Raw genomic sequence first — 13,061 nt, 5'->3', positions numbered from 1 at the left:
CAATCCTTTTTCTGGTAAAAAATGCAACAATAAGAGAAAATTAATATTACCTTATGGTAACTGTCTGACCAATGTTAGTCATAGCGGATGTCATTATTTCAGTAGTAAGGCTTTCAGCAAAACTGACTCCATCTTGTCCAATACCACTGTCAGCTGTCAGACTTGTGTAACTCAGCTCTCTTTCTGCTTTCTCTATGGCTGCAGTAGCCCCCTTGTCAGAACACACTGTCCTCTGCTCTACATCAACGTGAATTTTGGGAATATCAAGCTGAAACACTCTTGAATTTTGACAGGCACCACCCAATCCAGAATGAAGAAAATGCCTCACTGGAATGCAGGATCCTTGTGCAGGTAGATGATGGGACATACTTTCTGTACAGTACCGATGTTCCTTTATACTGCAGCATCTACAGACAGTTCCAGGAAAAGGAGACAGTTTCTCAGTGTGTAAGAGCTTATCCCCATTTTTTCTGCTTGCAGCCACATGGAGAACAGCTGACTCTAAACTCATTTCTAGAGTATCATCTGCTACTTTCCTAGCATATTGTTCTATAGCTTGAATTATACCTTCACTGTAGCCATTTTCATTTATATTACCTGTACTATGATAGAGTTTATGATCTGGGGAGAAAGGAAGAAAAGTTCTAGAAAACCTTGTTTTAATGAGATCCCCGGTGACTTCATCAAATTCAGTCTTTTTATACAGACAGGAATCTGTGAGAGACTTCGGCAAACATGTTCCCGACATTTTCAGTTTCTTCCTGACATCACAAGTGATACTGTGAGCAAGGGATTCAGAAAAATGTAACAACCCTGTACATTCCGTTCTCTGTGTGCAGACACTCCTCTCAAACATTTGACCTTCACAGCGATGAATGCTGCTTTTCACTTGCTGTACTGCATCTTTATTCCCTGCTTTGATCAGCTCCAGCTTACCATTTACCTGCGCATTTTGCCCAGGAAATGTCTTTCTGCTGTATCTGAATCTGGTTTTTCTAGCAGCTTGCTGCAAGCCTGATTTGATAGACCTGTAAGCAAGTCTGCTGGCATACTGATCCACCAAGAGCTCCGCGTTACCTCCTTCTCTTTTCAGAAGGCGGATAACGTGATCTGCGTACTCGTCAGTCACACTTTCACAGCTTGGGTACTTGGAAGTCAAACCTGTCGTGCCTGAACCTTGTGGTAAAGGAAGCCCAAATGAATCTCTCTCCCCCAGCCACTGGTCCTGTACTGAGCCACACCATTCTTTTGAATTACCATCTTTATCGCTTTTACTCACATAAAAGCAATCTTTAACCTGGCAGTTAACCCGCTTCAACCTCAACAGCTTGCAATGCCTTGATTTCACTACTTTCTTGGCCTCATTGATGACTTTTCCTGCCATATCACCTGCATAATTCCACAAGGAATTACATGTCTCTTCTGGGATATTTACAAATGCAGTATATCTACATCTTTTCTTTTGCATCCCTAACTGAGCCTGCCTGCCAGCTTCTCTTTCATTTGTTTTCCCATCTAAATGGGAAGCAGCCATTTCAGTCGCTACTGAAATTATGTGGCTAGCTAGGCTATCTGCATACTGAATTGTTTTGGCTGAATGCTCCCCTTTCTCAACAGGCACTTCAGAATGATCTTCATCTTCACTACTTTCCACTTCTTCAGAAAGCGACCACATGAGTTTCAGCATAAATTCCTCATTTTCCAAAGAGTCATGTTCAGTTTCAGATGAATCGGCAGTGGATGGATTGTAGGGTGTAGAAGGTGGTGTTGCAGGTGCAAATTCCTTTGCTAATTCTCCCTTGAGTTTCTTGGACAGTTTTCTTAGATTCCTGTCAGAACTATTTTGGCATGGTACTAGAGGAGTTGGTGGGGGTGTGTCGGGCATTAAACAGGTATTTCCATGTTTCAGGCTTGATTTTTCTTCCATCTGCAAAGCACCTTCACTGCCAAACATCTCCGAAGGCAAGCTATTTGCATGCAGAAAACAATCAGTCTGCCCATAATTCAAAGCTCCTGCTGATAGTTTCTGGGTATCACTTTTTTTGGAAGGCTTGTTTAAGCATGTTATTGAACAGCTTCCCGTGTCACTACAGTCCTCTAGAACATGCCTAGCAAAAGTCACAGTGGAACAAGGTGGTGGTGATTTTGAAGAAAAATTGTTTCCTTTTTGTTCTTGCCAACAATCTTTAGATTCTAAAATACACTGAACAGAATGAGTTGGAGTAAGAAATTTACATGGATTATTCAAAGGCAACTGTTGCTGTTCCACAATTATAGAAACATCACTTTGCTTCTCAGCCTCTTGCTTCTTTATCAAACATTGTTCTTTTTGACTGGTATCTCTGTAAGTCTGTGAGCTCACATTACATGTTAAATTCTCACTGGTGTTGCATAACACAGTTTTACTTTCTTCCACAGATTGTTTTATGACATATTTGGCCAAATGATCTGCAAACATGCTCTTGGGGGTGTCGTCACGAGTACCTTGCACATTAGTTTTTTTATCTATTACTTTTCTTGATAAAAAGTCTGAATACTCTTCTACTGCTTTTGTTACTCTAGATGAGGTTATGGTTTCATAAGCTTCATTTACTATCATATCTACCATAGTTCCAGAGAAAGTATTAATGCCTTTTGACCCACTTGTTAATTCTGAATTATTGTTCATCGCAGATCTGTTATTTGTTAGTTTGGTATCATTCTGGTTACAGAAGAGGGATGGAGTACTTTCCGTACTTTGACCATGATCCGAAGTTAGATAAATATTTCTGAAAGAAGCAACTTCCTCCTCTCTCGTTCTGCTTGAGAAAAATGGATGAGTGGAGTCTTTGAATATTTTTGTACTGTCATCAGCATTTGGAACAGTCGATACTTTCACTTTGTAAGCATCAGAGGAAACCTGCTGCTGACAAAGGGCTCTTCCAGCTAAGGGCACAGGTATTGAACTCACAACACCAGAGGTACAAAACAGAGCCTGCTGTACTGTATATTCCTTCTTGGAGTCTTGGATTGGCTTTTGTGCTACCCTATCATTAAAATTAGGAGAAACTGTGGAAGTCTGTGTTGACTCTAACATACTTTCTGCACTTACATATTTGATATTGTCCATGGAAACACTAATGGCTGCTTGTGTTGTGAAGGCCACATCAACCTGAGATAGTTCAATAAATGCCTCCTGAATGACAGATTCAGACAAATCTCGGGCATAGGACCTTACCACTTTGTTTTCATAATCAAATGCTGAGGACTGTGCAGTAGGTGTTGATGGATATGAAAACTGGCATACTTCCATAATTCCTTCAAACACAAGTTCTTCAGCAAGATCTGCTGCAAACCGTGCAACAGTGTTGTTAAATATTTGTTTCTTTACCTGACGCAACTCTTTCAAAGCACCAGTTATAGCTTCGCTCACCAAAAAGTTTGCTATGCCATTAATGGCACGCTCCTTCAGCGAGATTGCTCTACGTCTTCCAATCTCATAAAAAGCCATTTGAAAGACTGAAGAAGTCAACCTAGCAGCCAAATGGCAAAGTGCATTTGTGCATGAAGAAACACCTTTTTGGAGGTCCTTAAATGCACTGCCAAAACTTTTTTCAACCAATTCAGTTGCAAACTTTTGAATGCTGTCTCTTATCATTAGTGACTTATGTTTAGATTTTGTTTGCTTCTCTGGTTCCTTACTAGTTTTCATTTTGAGATCTGTAGCTTGCCGTCTCTTCTCTTTTACAGTCACCCTTTTGTGTTTTGAATAATTCTCTGCACACGTTTGCTCTGATGAGGACTCAGAAAAAAGAACAGAACCCAGTATTTCACATGAAACACTGTCAGCATATGCTGAGTAGCTGTCATAGCCTGCACCACGGTGACTTGGACCTGTCCCCTCTCCAGCAAGATTAACTCGACACAGGCATTCGGAGGAGCCGCAGCTCCCCAGGGGGCTGAAGGCCGATGTTCTAATGGGGCTGAAGAATCCTCCATTCTCCTCCCCTGATGTTCTCACGGGGCGAGGGGAATCCGGGACCTCCAAGATGCTGCTGTACGGTGACTCTGGCTTGCGAGGAGTTGGTTTCTTTACATTGGCTGGCAGAGTGGGACGATCAAACTTGAATTTCTGAGGGTTCATCGTAAGGCTTGCAGAAGACAATTTTTCATGTGCAGTCCTCCTTTTCTGGGCAGGATTCCCTAGGATGGGATCCCTAATAATTTTACAAGAGTTTTCCAAGGCTTGTTCCAGCTCATCAAACCGATCAAAACTATCAAAAAATTCACTCACTTCTGAGTCTGAATCCTCTATACCATCTTTTACTACTGGAATTTTTGGCAGCTGAAGTTTTGCCTTCAAGCTTTTTTGATACCCTTCTTCATCTAAGAAGATGATGGGGCTTGGGCTGGAGCAATCTGACTCAGAGGATTCAGCTGGAGAGGAAGAAAACAATGTTTTACGTAAAAAATTAACACCTTGATCAGAAGGATTATATGGCTTATAGAAACTCCTTTGTATCCAGGGATCAGAAATTGAGGTTGTAACTGAATTCTTTACTGAGGACCGCTCCTTAAGTCCCAAAATATCTATCAAAGTAGAACATCTGGCAGATGATTTTCGATGTGCAGAACCCACAACAATCTTTGAGTCAACAGCTTCTAAACATTGAGCAGGGACAGTCTGTGAAGCAGCATCTCGATGGTTTTGAGAAGAAAAGCTGCATGTACCTGAACAAAAACAAAAAAAAAGGTAAAATGAGATTGCTTCAAAACCAAGAATTTCCACAGAACTACAGCAAACTGAACAGATTATTTAATGGCAACTTCAGGGTTTACTATTGTTGCAAAATGCTAGCTCATCTTTCATGATTAAAGCAATCTTTCATTTTCTTTAAATCCTATTATACAAATCTAATTACTGAAAAATTAATGTATCTTTTAGCACATAAAGTAGAACAAGATATTATTTGATATCCATCTGACACTGACATTAAAATCTTTTGTCCATGAGTTGGAAAACTGCTGTGAAAAGAGCAAAACAAAAAATTTTCAATTGCATAATATCCCTTTACAAAGCATGATTAATGTAAAAATAAATTACAATTTATTTACATTTACTTTTTTATTAAATCCTAACAGCCTAAATTTCAAATACCAACTTCCACAAGTGTGCAAGAACTTACCAGCACTTAGTAGCTTTGAAGGTTCTTCTTCATCTAAGTGTTCGAAAGCAGTGACAAAATCATCCTCAATTGAAGAAACTGACTGATTGGTGTCGTCATCTTCTCCATGGGTGGTCTCTGTTTGATGTTTTTGTGAAGAGTTGATTTCCACTGCATACCTTATGCCTGCAGTATACTTGCTTAGCAAGGTGAATATATAATCAGCTTTGATCCTTGGGAATGAAGGAGACAGCCTCAACACACAAAAGACTTCAGGAAGCTGATTCTAGAAAAAGAAAGCAACAAGAAAACGGACACGGCAATCTTCAAGGGATTCATTCAATGCATTTTTATGAAGTGCAAATAATTTTAAAATATTTCAAATACAAGGAAATGAATTCAACAGTTTGTGTAGAGTGATAGCTAGAATGACTTCTTCAATTTTTGTAAGGTCTACATTCTGAATAAATCAATAGTGCAATAATGTAACACAACCATGATAACATGCACCCAAGAATCCATTAAAGAATTCATGATAAAAATTTGTGGAGGAACACGGTATTTCAGAGCATGTTTATGCCATATAATACTTCAGTTTATAGGATATCTGTTTCTTCGAGGTACCTTTAATCTTATATGCAATACTTGTAATTGGAATGAATTTAATTAGCATGGCAGTAATGGGAACAATATAGAAATAAAAATAATAGAAATTCTATCATTAACAGCATTTATAATTTTTTTAAGAAAAGTGATCACTGAGTTTTATGAACACCAAACATTCCCTTGATTTTGGGCACCTCTGTTTCAACAAAAAAGTCTGCTGAAGATGAAAGCTATCTGGGCAGAGCAGAGATAGGTAAGTTGACAAATTTCGTATTCTTTCTAAATTGCCAGCGAAAGGGACTATAGCCTAGCAGAAGCACAGGACCAGCACCATAATTAAATATTTGTTAAGTATTTTCTGTAAACAATACAACAGAGTTAATTTTCATGAAACACCAGAAATATAATATTAATACTACTGTGGCTAAGATGGCCCAAAACCGAAAGCAAGACAGGGTGTAATAAGGCTAAACTCTTTAGAAGGCAAAATGTAATGCTTCTGACATGCAAGAAGACACAAAAATTTTACCTGATGTTTCATGACATAAGGTTTTGCCAAGCTTTTCTTTATGTCTTTTAGAAACACAGCCTCATTTTCTTTTAGTTTGCGCAACTGGAAAGATTTCAGAACATCTGAAAGCTCTACAGAAACAGCTGATAACTCCTGAATTTAAATAAAAAACATTTAGAGAATACAAAGTCAAAAAAAGAGCAGGCAAATGACAATGGGGTTGATTTCATACCTCCCCTAAATCCTAACAGCTGCTAATTCTGGTAAAGTTTTCCTTTACTTCCCTATTTCTTACTCCCTCACTTACTCTCTCAAACCGTGATGTAAAGACTGTGTAAACAAGATTTAATTCAGGTCATACTAGGAGGATGCCTAAAAATCATAAAGCAGAATCTTGAAAGTGCTGAAAAGCATCTGCATATCCTACAAAATACCCAACTACACTGAGCTCAGCTAATGATGGTTCACAATGGATCTCTCTCTACATGGTCTTTGTGTCCTTCATTGGAACAGTATTCCAGCTCCCTATCACAAAAACATGAGCAAGGCACTTCTTTAACATGACTCTGGACAACCTTTAGATTTGTCTAATACAGAAGAGGCTTACAAAAGAGTTCCAATTTTTTTTCCAACAGTCCAAACACTACTGATCCCTATGGTTTCAAAGCAAATCTCCATAAACCTGTTCTGTCCAACTTTCCCTACATTTCATCTAACTCTAAACAATCCAACAGTTCTTACCCATACCTGAAATAATATCTAGTATTATAATTTGAAGAATTAGCAACATTGATCTAATATGGAACACAAATGGATTTGAAGTTTCTGTTTTACATTTTAAAACATCAGGAAACTATTACAAGCAATGTCTACTAAGATCTAGACAGAGTAGAAACATGGAATTTTACTGTGAACATGTATGTTATGAATTATACTGATATGTAAATTGCACAGGAAGGCTAAATCTGTAATTTATGAAAACGGCACATCATAACTCTCTTAGTTTGCTGTACTCCACCTTTTAAAATAATATTTCCTTTACATATATATCTATATATCTAAATCACCAGAATAACATCTTAAGGCATAACCATAATACTGACTTCTAAATCCCCATCAGCAATTCACAGCTAGAAGCCAGATCAGTAAAGTTCAGTTTAGTTTCACACACGCAACTGCACCATATCAATATGCACAACTCAACTAAGGAGAAGACAGCAAACCAAAATACTGATACACACAAGTTTTTAAACCAACAACAAAACCCAAACCAAAAAAAAAGCACCCACAAAAACCACAAGCAACTGAGGCCCTTCCCACCCAAACATCCCCCTGCGCTCTATTTAAGTTGTTCTAGAGCATCCTAATACAAAGAGTGACCCAGGTAACATTGTAAATATATATAAAACACTGATTATCATATTAAAATAATTATTTTCAAGCTTTCAATGACATTTGAATCTTAGGCTTTTAAATACCTAAGATACATCTATTCCATTAATTAAACACCAAATTTCCTCCATCTAAAAATCTAGGCGCTACTGAGAAGAAATTTTCCAATATAGATAGACAGATACTGTACCTGCAAGTGAGCATTTCCCATCCCTTCTGCAAAACCTATAAATGTAATCTGCAAAATAAATACAAGAGTACAGTGAAGTACAGTATTTTTTTTTTGTTTTCTACAGATATTTAAGAGTTTAAAATTCAGCAGACTTAAAGCTTCATTCCACTGCCACAAAAACCATACCTCAGGGCAGCACAGCTTACTCAAAGAGCAGCACACAGTCATACATAAAGAATGGTAATGCTATACTGTTTGACTGAGAAAGGTCAGATCAGACTGAAGAGCATACACAACATTTCAAACTCACTACACAGGAATTATTCTATTGGCTGGTATATACAGAGCAGCACATACATGCCTCATTACATCTGTTAAAATAAAGATGATTTTGCAAAGACCAGTGCTCATCCGTCCTTGCTTCAGGCTGGGCACGTATAAAACTGTTTCAGTCTGAAATCTGTCCAAGCTGATAAACTGTTATACATTTGGATATACTGAATAAAGCATAATGCCATTATGCAATTTACCATGTAAATTGATTAGCCTGAGGCCAAAACACAACAGATTACTTAAGCCACATGTTTGCATGTCATTGCCAAGTAAACAAACCCTAACATAAAAGAATTAAAATATTCAACCTATCAAAAAAAAAGGTCTTGTCAGGCTCAGGAACCTAAAGTATGCCAGAAATAACAGTTTTACCTCAGTTTTTTGTGCTTGTGGACAAGTGAGATATTTTATCACATCCTGTCCCTCTTTTCTGTATACAGGTGTTTTGTACCATTCAAAACAGACTGAAGAGAGTCAGTCATTGCTCAAACTCTGCTTCATACATCAGATCTCCTTAGTTCTCATTTATTATTTCCCTAACAACAAATCCAGAGGCCATCTGAATACTCAAAAAAAAAAAAAAAAAACCCAAGACATTTATTTTCAAAACAACGCTGTCAGAAAATAAGCTTTGCTTCCATTTTGTAGATACAGAATAAAGCACAGAGACTACTTTTTCCACTGATGTTTGAAATTTAGTTTTATATGCTTTCCATTTTTTCAGAGCACTATGCAATACACCAATTTTTAAACCATAACTCAGAAATTTGCAGCAGCTACTCCAGTTACTCCAAAGAACATCACTATGTTTATATTGATATATTATTAACTGGTTCAGCTACCTCCTTGTACATATACAGAAATTCTGTAAATGAGGAAAAAGAGCTCTGTAAGAGCTACAAAAAAGAAATGGCCAGAATCCTATTTTGAACTATTTTTGTGCTTTGAATTTGTCCTTTCAAAGTGTGAGGAAAAAAAAAAAAAACCCAAATTTTATTTCCAACTGAAATCATACTATGAAAAATTCTGTCTTGTTTATTTCATAGGATTTCATGCTGGAAAAAAGATCTTATTCTTCCAGTTAATATCTTCCTGCTTAAATCCACTTATCCTTATGTCAGGTATGACAAGATCATAAAGAAAATAATGCTTCACCACAGCATTCCAAATAGCTCCAGACAAATTACACATCTGCAGCACCGTATTCACTGTGTTAACTGTGAAACAATCCTGTTTGAGCAACGTTACTCTTCAACTCCTACACCTTCTCTTCAACTCCTACACAATTCATCTGTACAACATCTGCAAGACATTCTTCAACTTCTACATTTTTTATCTGTACAGTATGAACTTTTATCAGCACAATATGAACTGAATTACTCCACAGAAGGGGCAAGATATCAAACAATTTAAGCTACCTGGGAAAAAACTAGTTCTCTGAAGAACATTTTGAGAAGCTCTAGAGTTTGTTGCTGTTTGGGATTTTTTGGAGTTTTGCTTTGTTTTCTTTAATGGGTGTTTGTTTTTTGTCTTCTTACATGTCCCTTCCTCTTCCTCAAGATAATGATTCCAACCCTTATCTTCTCCTATGGGATAACTCACTGTGAGAGACAGGGCAGTGAGCAGGAGTCCTAGCTTCACACAAATGAAAAGCAATATTATACTGTGAAATGAGCAGACGGCTGTCAAAGAGACCACTACTGAATCTGTCGATTTTTGCCTTGGCTAATCTGGATCTCTTTATTGTGGCCAAACAACAGCTTTCACAGAAAAAAAAATCACCTTTTAATACCTTGAACATGTCAGAATATATCAGTTCAAAAGTTGTTGGGGAGCAGGCCAAGGAAACAAAAAAGTCATCAGTAACACAAGTCCTTTCTATAAATGAAAAACAAGTGTATGAGACACTGTATTCTAAGGCTATCTTAAGCCATGGCTACAAAGGAAATGGTACAGGAAAACCTAAATTCTGGTTTTCTCAAGTCTGAGTTCTTCTAACATCATCTTCCATATAAGTATCTTTTTCCTGTATTTTCATAGGAAAAAAATACCCATCCTGTGACAGGATATTGACCCTTCTTCCATTTCACCCAGAGGACCCTTAATTGCTTGATCTCATATGGTAACTAAATACAGTCAACTATCTTTTTCCACAGGGACCATCACTGCAGGCATATAAAACATGTTCCCAGCTATTTGTCAGGTATTTTCTACAAGACAAATACCTTCATCGATTGTAAAGCATGGTCTGCCTGATGAGACAAAGACAAGGTTTTGCTCACACCTCCACTGCACAGCTCTTCCTCCTTACCTTGATCTGCCACAGCTTTCATCCTTCACAAATCCAGGTTCTTGCCTGCTTCCCAAATGTCTAAACCCCTGACTGTATCCATTCAGTTACACAACCTCTGGTGCTCTCCAAGCAACCCTAACTCATCAATCTGCCTCCTGCTACTGCTTATGCAATTATCAGTCCCTTAACCACTTCCTCAGCTGCCTTTGCTTCAGCTCTCCCTATCTCTGCATGGCCTGTTCAGGTCAGCCTCTCACTCTCTAAGCTCCTTGTCAGACCTGTCCACTACTAATTAGAAGTCTTGTAAAACCCCAAACACAAGGTACATGGTATACATTGCTTTTATTTTTCTTTTCCCTTTGGGGAAGTAGCTGTTAGACTTTTAACTCAAACAGTTCTAGTAATTCCTCCTTACAGCTTCAGATTTACCTAGATAGTCCCACATTCCCTCAGGTCTACTTCATCCAGACTTTGTCCAGCTTTCAGATCATTCATAATCACATAAAATAAGTCTAGATCTGCAATTCTGAGGCTTCAGCATTAATCTTCAGACCTCAATCAAAGCGTTCTGCTACTTTGTTAGGATATCATCTATACAACCTAAACCACAGCAGTGCTCACAAATGCAGTACACCCAAGTCATCCATTTACACACCCTGGTTTTTCTAGTTTCACAAATCCTCCAAAGCAGAGAAATGTCACCTTGAAATGTTACAGCCTTTTTAAGACTTCAGTGACTGAATTCAAGAATGACAATAGGGGGAATAGATTTTAAGGCCAGTAACTTGCAGCATTGTTCCTATTTATTGTCCTGCAGCTTTCCATACTGCTTCAAGAGACATTGCTTTCCACCACAGCCACAAAATGTATACAAGTGGGAATATTATGGCAAACCTCAATTAAACGATCTTGCTCTTCCTGATTTAAGCATTCCTCTGCTGATACATTGCACAACTCTTTCCTGCTGTGTAGCAGTGACTTCATAGATTGCAGGATACTTTCACCAAAATTCTGGAAAAGAAAAGAAGAAAAAATTAAGAAAAAATACATGTTCAGTTTCAGATAAATGGTCCATCCACCTGTTCTCTGCTCCCCACAAGTTCTCCTATTCTGATTATTATTTCAAATTATTTTGTACATAAATCACCAGGTTTGAAGTTTGAATTTACTTCAGGACATGAAGCTGAAGCAGGTACATTTTCTTCAAGTAATACTTTTATTCCAAAATAGTTTGACATTCTGTATTTAAAAAAAAAAGGAAAGAAGTGAACAGACAGAAAAAAAGAACAGATGAATCCAAGAAGAAATTCAAATCCCATCTATTCCTTGCATTGTAGCCTCTCTATGGAACTTTTCCATCACCATTTGCTTAAATAGGATGAAAAGCAATTTTAGCCAGGAGAAGTAGTAGAGGTGGCTTCAGAAGTCAGAGGAGAAGAAAACAAACAAACAAACAAGAACTCCCAAGAAAATCCACATACACTCTTTCCCATTCCATGAAGAATATAAAACAACCGCAACTTAATCCCATGTAAATACTTCTTGTAACATTTCCTGTAATTACGTTTATGGTGACATGCAAGCACCCAGGGATGGCTGAAAAAGGCTGAAGAATCCAAGACTTTATTCCAGTGTAACAAAGCATAGCAGAACAAAAGAACCAACACTATGAGGGCAAATAACACTACAGAACAACAAAAACTAGTTCACTCAGCTTGTAAAAAAGACAATATCATCTGAATTGTTTTTAGGAAGTCAGCAATCTCTTCTTTTCTTAAAATTTTCATCTTCTCTAGCAAATTGGAAGGTTAAGAAGACAAATAAGAACATCAAATGGTTAAAAATTATTAACCCAATAATTATATTCTCTATAAGACTGCCCTGTTAAAAAATGACATGAGAAATCAGCATGTCCAACTTACAACAAAGTATTTCAAATTTGCCTAGCTTCTCAAACAACAGCAGAAGTGCTAGACAGCCAAATGTGGACAGAGAATTTCACATGTCTGGCACTCCCACAAGAAAAACAATCCCTTTATAGTAAAAAGTGATTTTACATATTACAGGTAAACCTCAATAAAGATTTTAATTTTTCTCTGTATAAAAAGCAGCATCAAATGCTACTATGTCAAAAGCCAAATGCTACTAGGTCAAAAGTCAAATTCAGGGGGCCAGTGTCATTGTGGTTATGCTCATGGCAACACAAAATTAGGAAAGCACTTCTAGAGTGAAGAGATAAAAGCAAAACAGAACTTCAGGATCTTTGAAACTGCCAAAATACCTTTCAGAATACTACTCAAAAAGGCTCACACTGCCACACTGACAGCCAAGGTCAAAACAGTAACTTTTATAGAAAAGTAACAGCTGAACTATTTCATAAAGTACCTTAGGCAGTTATTGGGTCATTTGAAATAAAATAATGGAGCACTCACCTAATTTCCACTTTTATCTATTCCCTTGCTCCTACATGTTTAGCTACAATTTGCTCCCACTTTGTACTTTCCTAAGAATGCTGTCAGTGCCTTTCTCTGATTCTCTGGATCTTCCAAATTTACAGGAGGCTGCAATACCAATTGTTGCTCAAAGACTGTTCCCTGGTAATTCCTTCAT

At 37.6% G+C, this 13,061-nt stretch overlaps 1 protein-coding gene across 7 annotated transcripts in view; it reads right to left on the bottom strand.

Annotated features, from left to right (window-relative positions):
* AKAP11 (A-kinase anchoring protein 11) overlaps positions 1-13,061 on the bottom strand; it is a 44,321-nt gene that overhangs the window by 18,422 nt on the left and 12,838 nt on the right. For all 7 annotated transcript variants that reach the window (XM_064714229.1, XM_064714249.1, XM_064714278.1 and 4 more), the window contains exons 3-7: positions 11,346-11,462; positions 7,844-7,891; positions 6,280-6,414; positions 5,166-5,430; positions 51-4,710 (exon numbers count right to left, since the gene is read on the bottom strand). In XM_064714229.1, coding sequence (XP_064570299.1) covers positions 51-4,710; positions 5,166-5,430; positions 6,280-6,414; positions 7,844-7,891; positions 11,346-11,462 — 5,225 coding nt within the window. The remainder of the gene's footprint in view (positions 1-50; positions 4,711-5,165; positions 5,431-6,279; positions 6,415-7,843; positions 7,892-11,345; positions 11,463-13,061) is intronic.

The sequence above is a fragment of the Zonotrichia leucophrys genome, chromosome 1 (assembly GCF_028769735.1).
Source record: "Zonotrichia leucophrys gambelii isolate GWCS_2022_RI chromosome 1, RI_Zleu_2.0, whole genome shotgun sequence".
Lineage (NCBI taxonomy): Eukaryota > Metazoa > Chordata > Aves > Passeriformes > Passerellidae > Zonotrichia > Zonotrichia leucophrys.
Note: the sequence above shows the minus strand (reverse complement) of the source record. Positions and strands in the feature narration are given on the sequence as shown.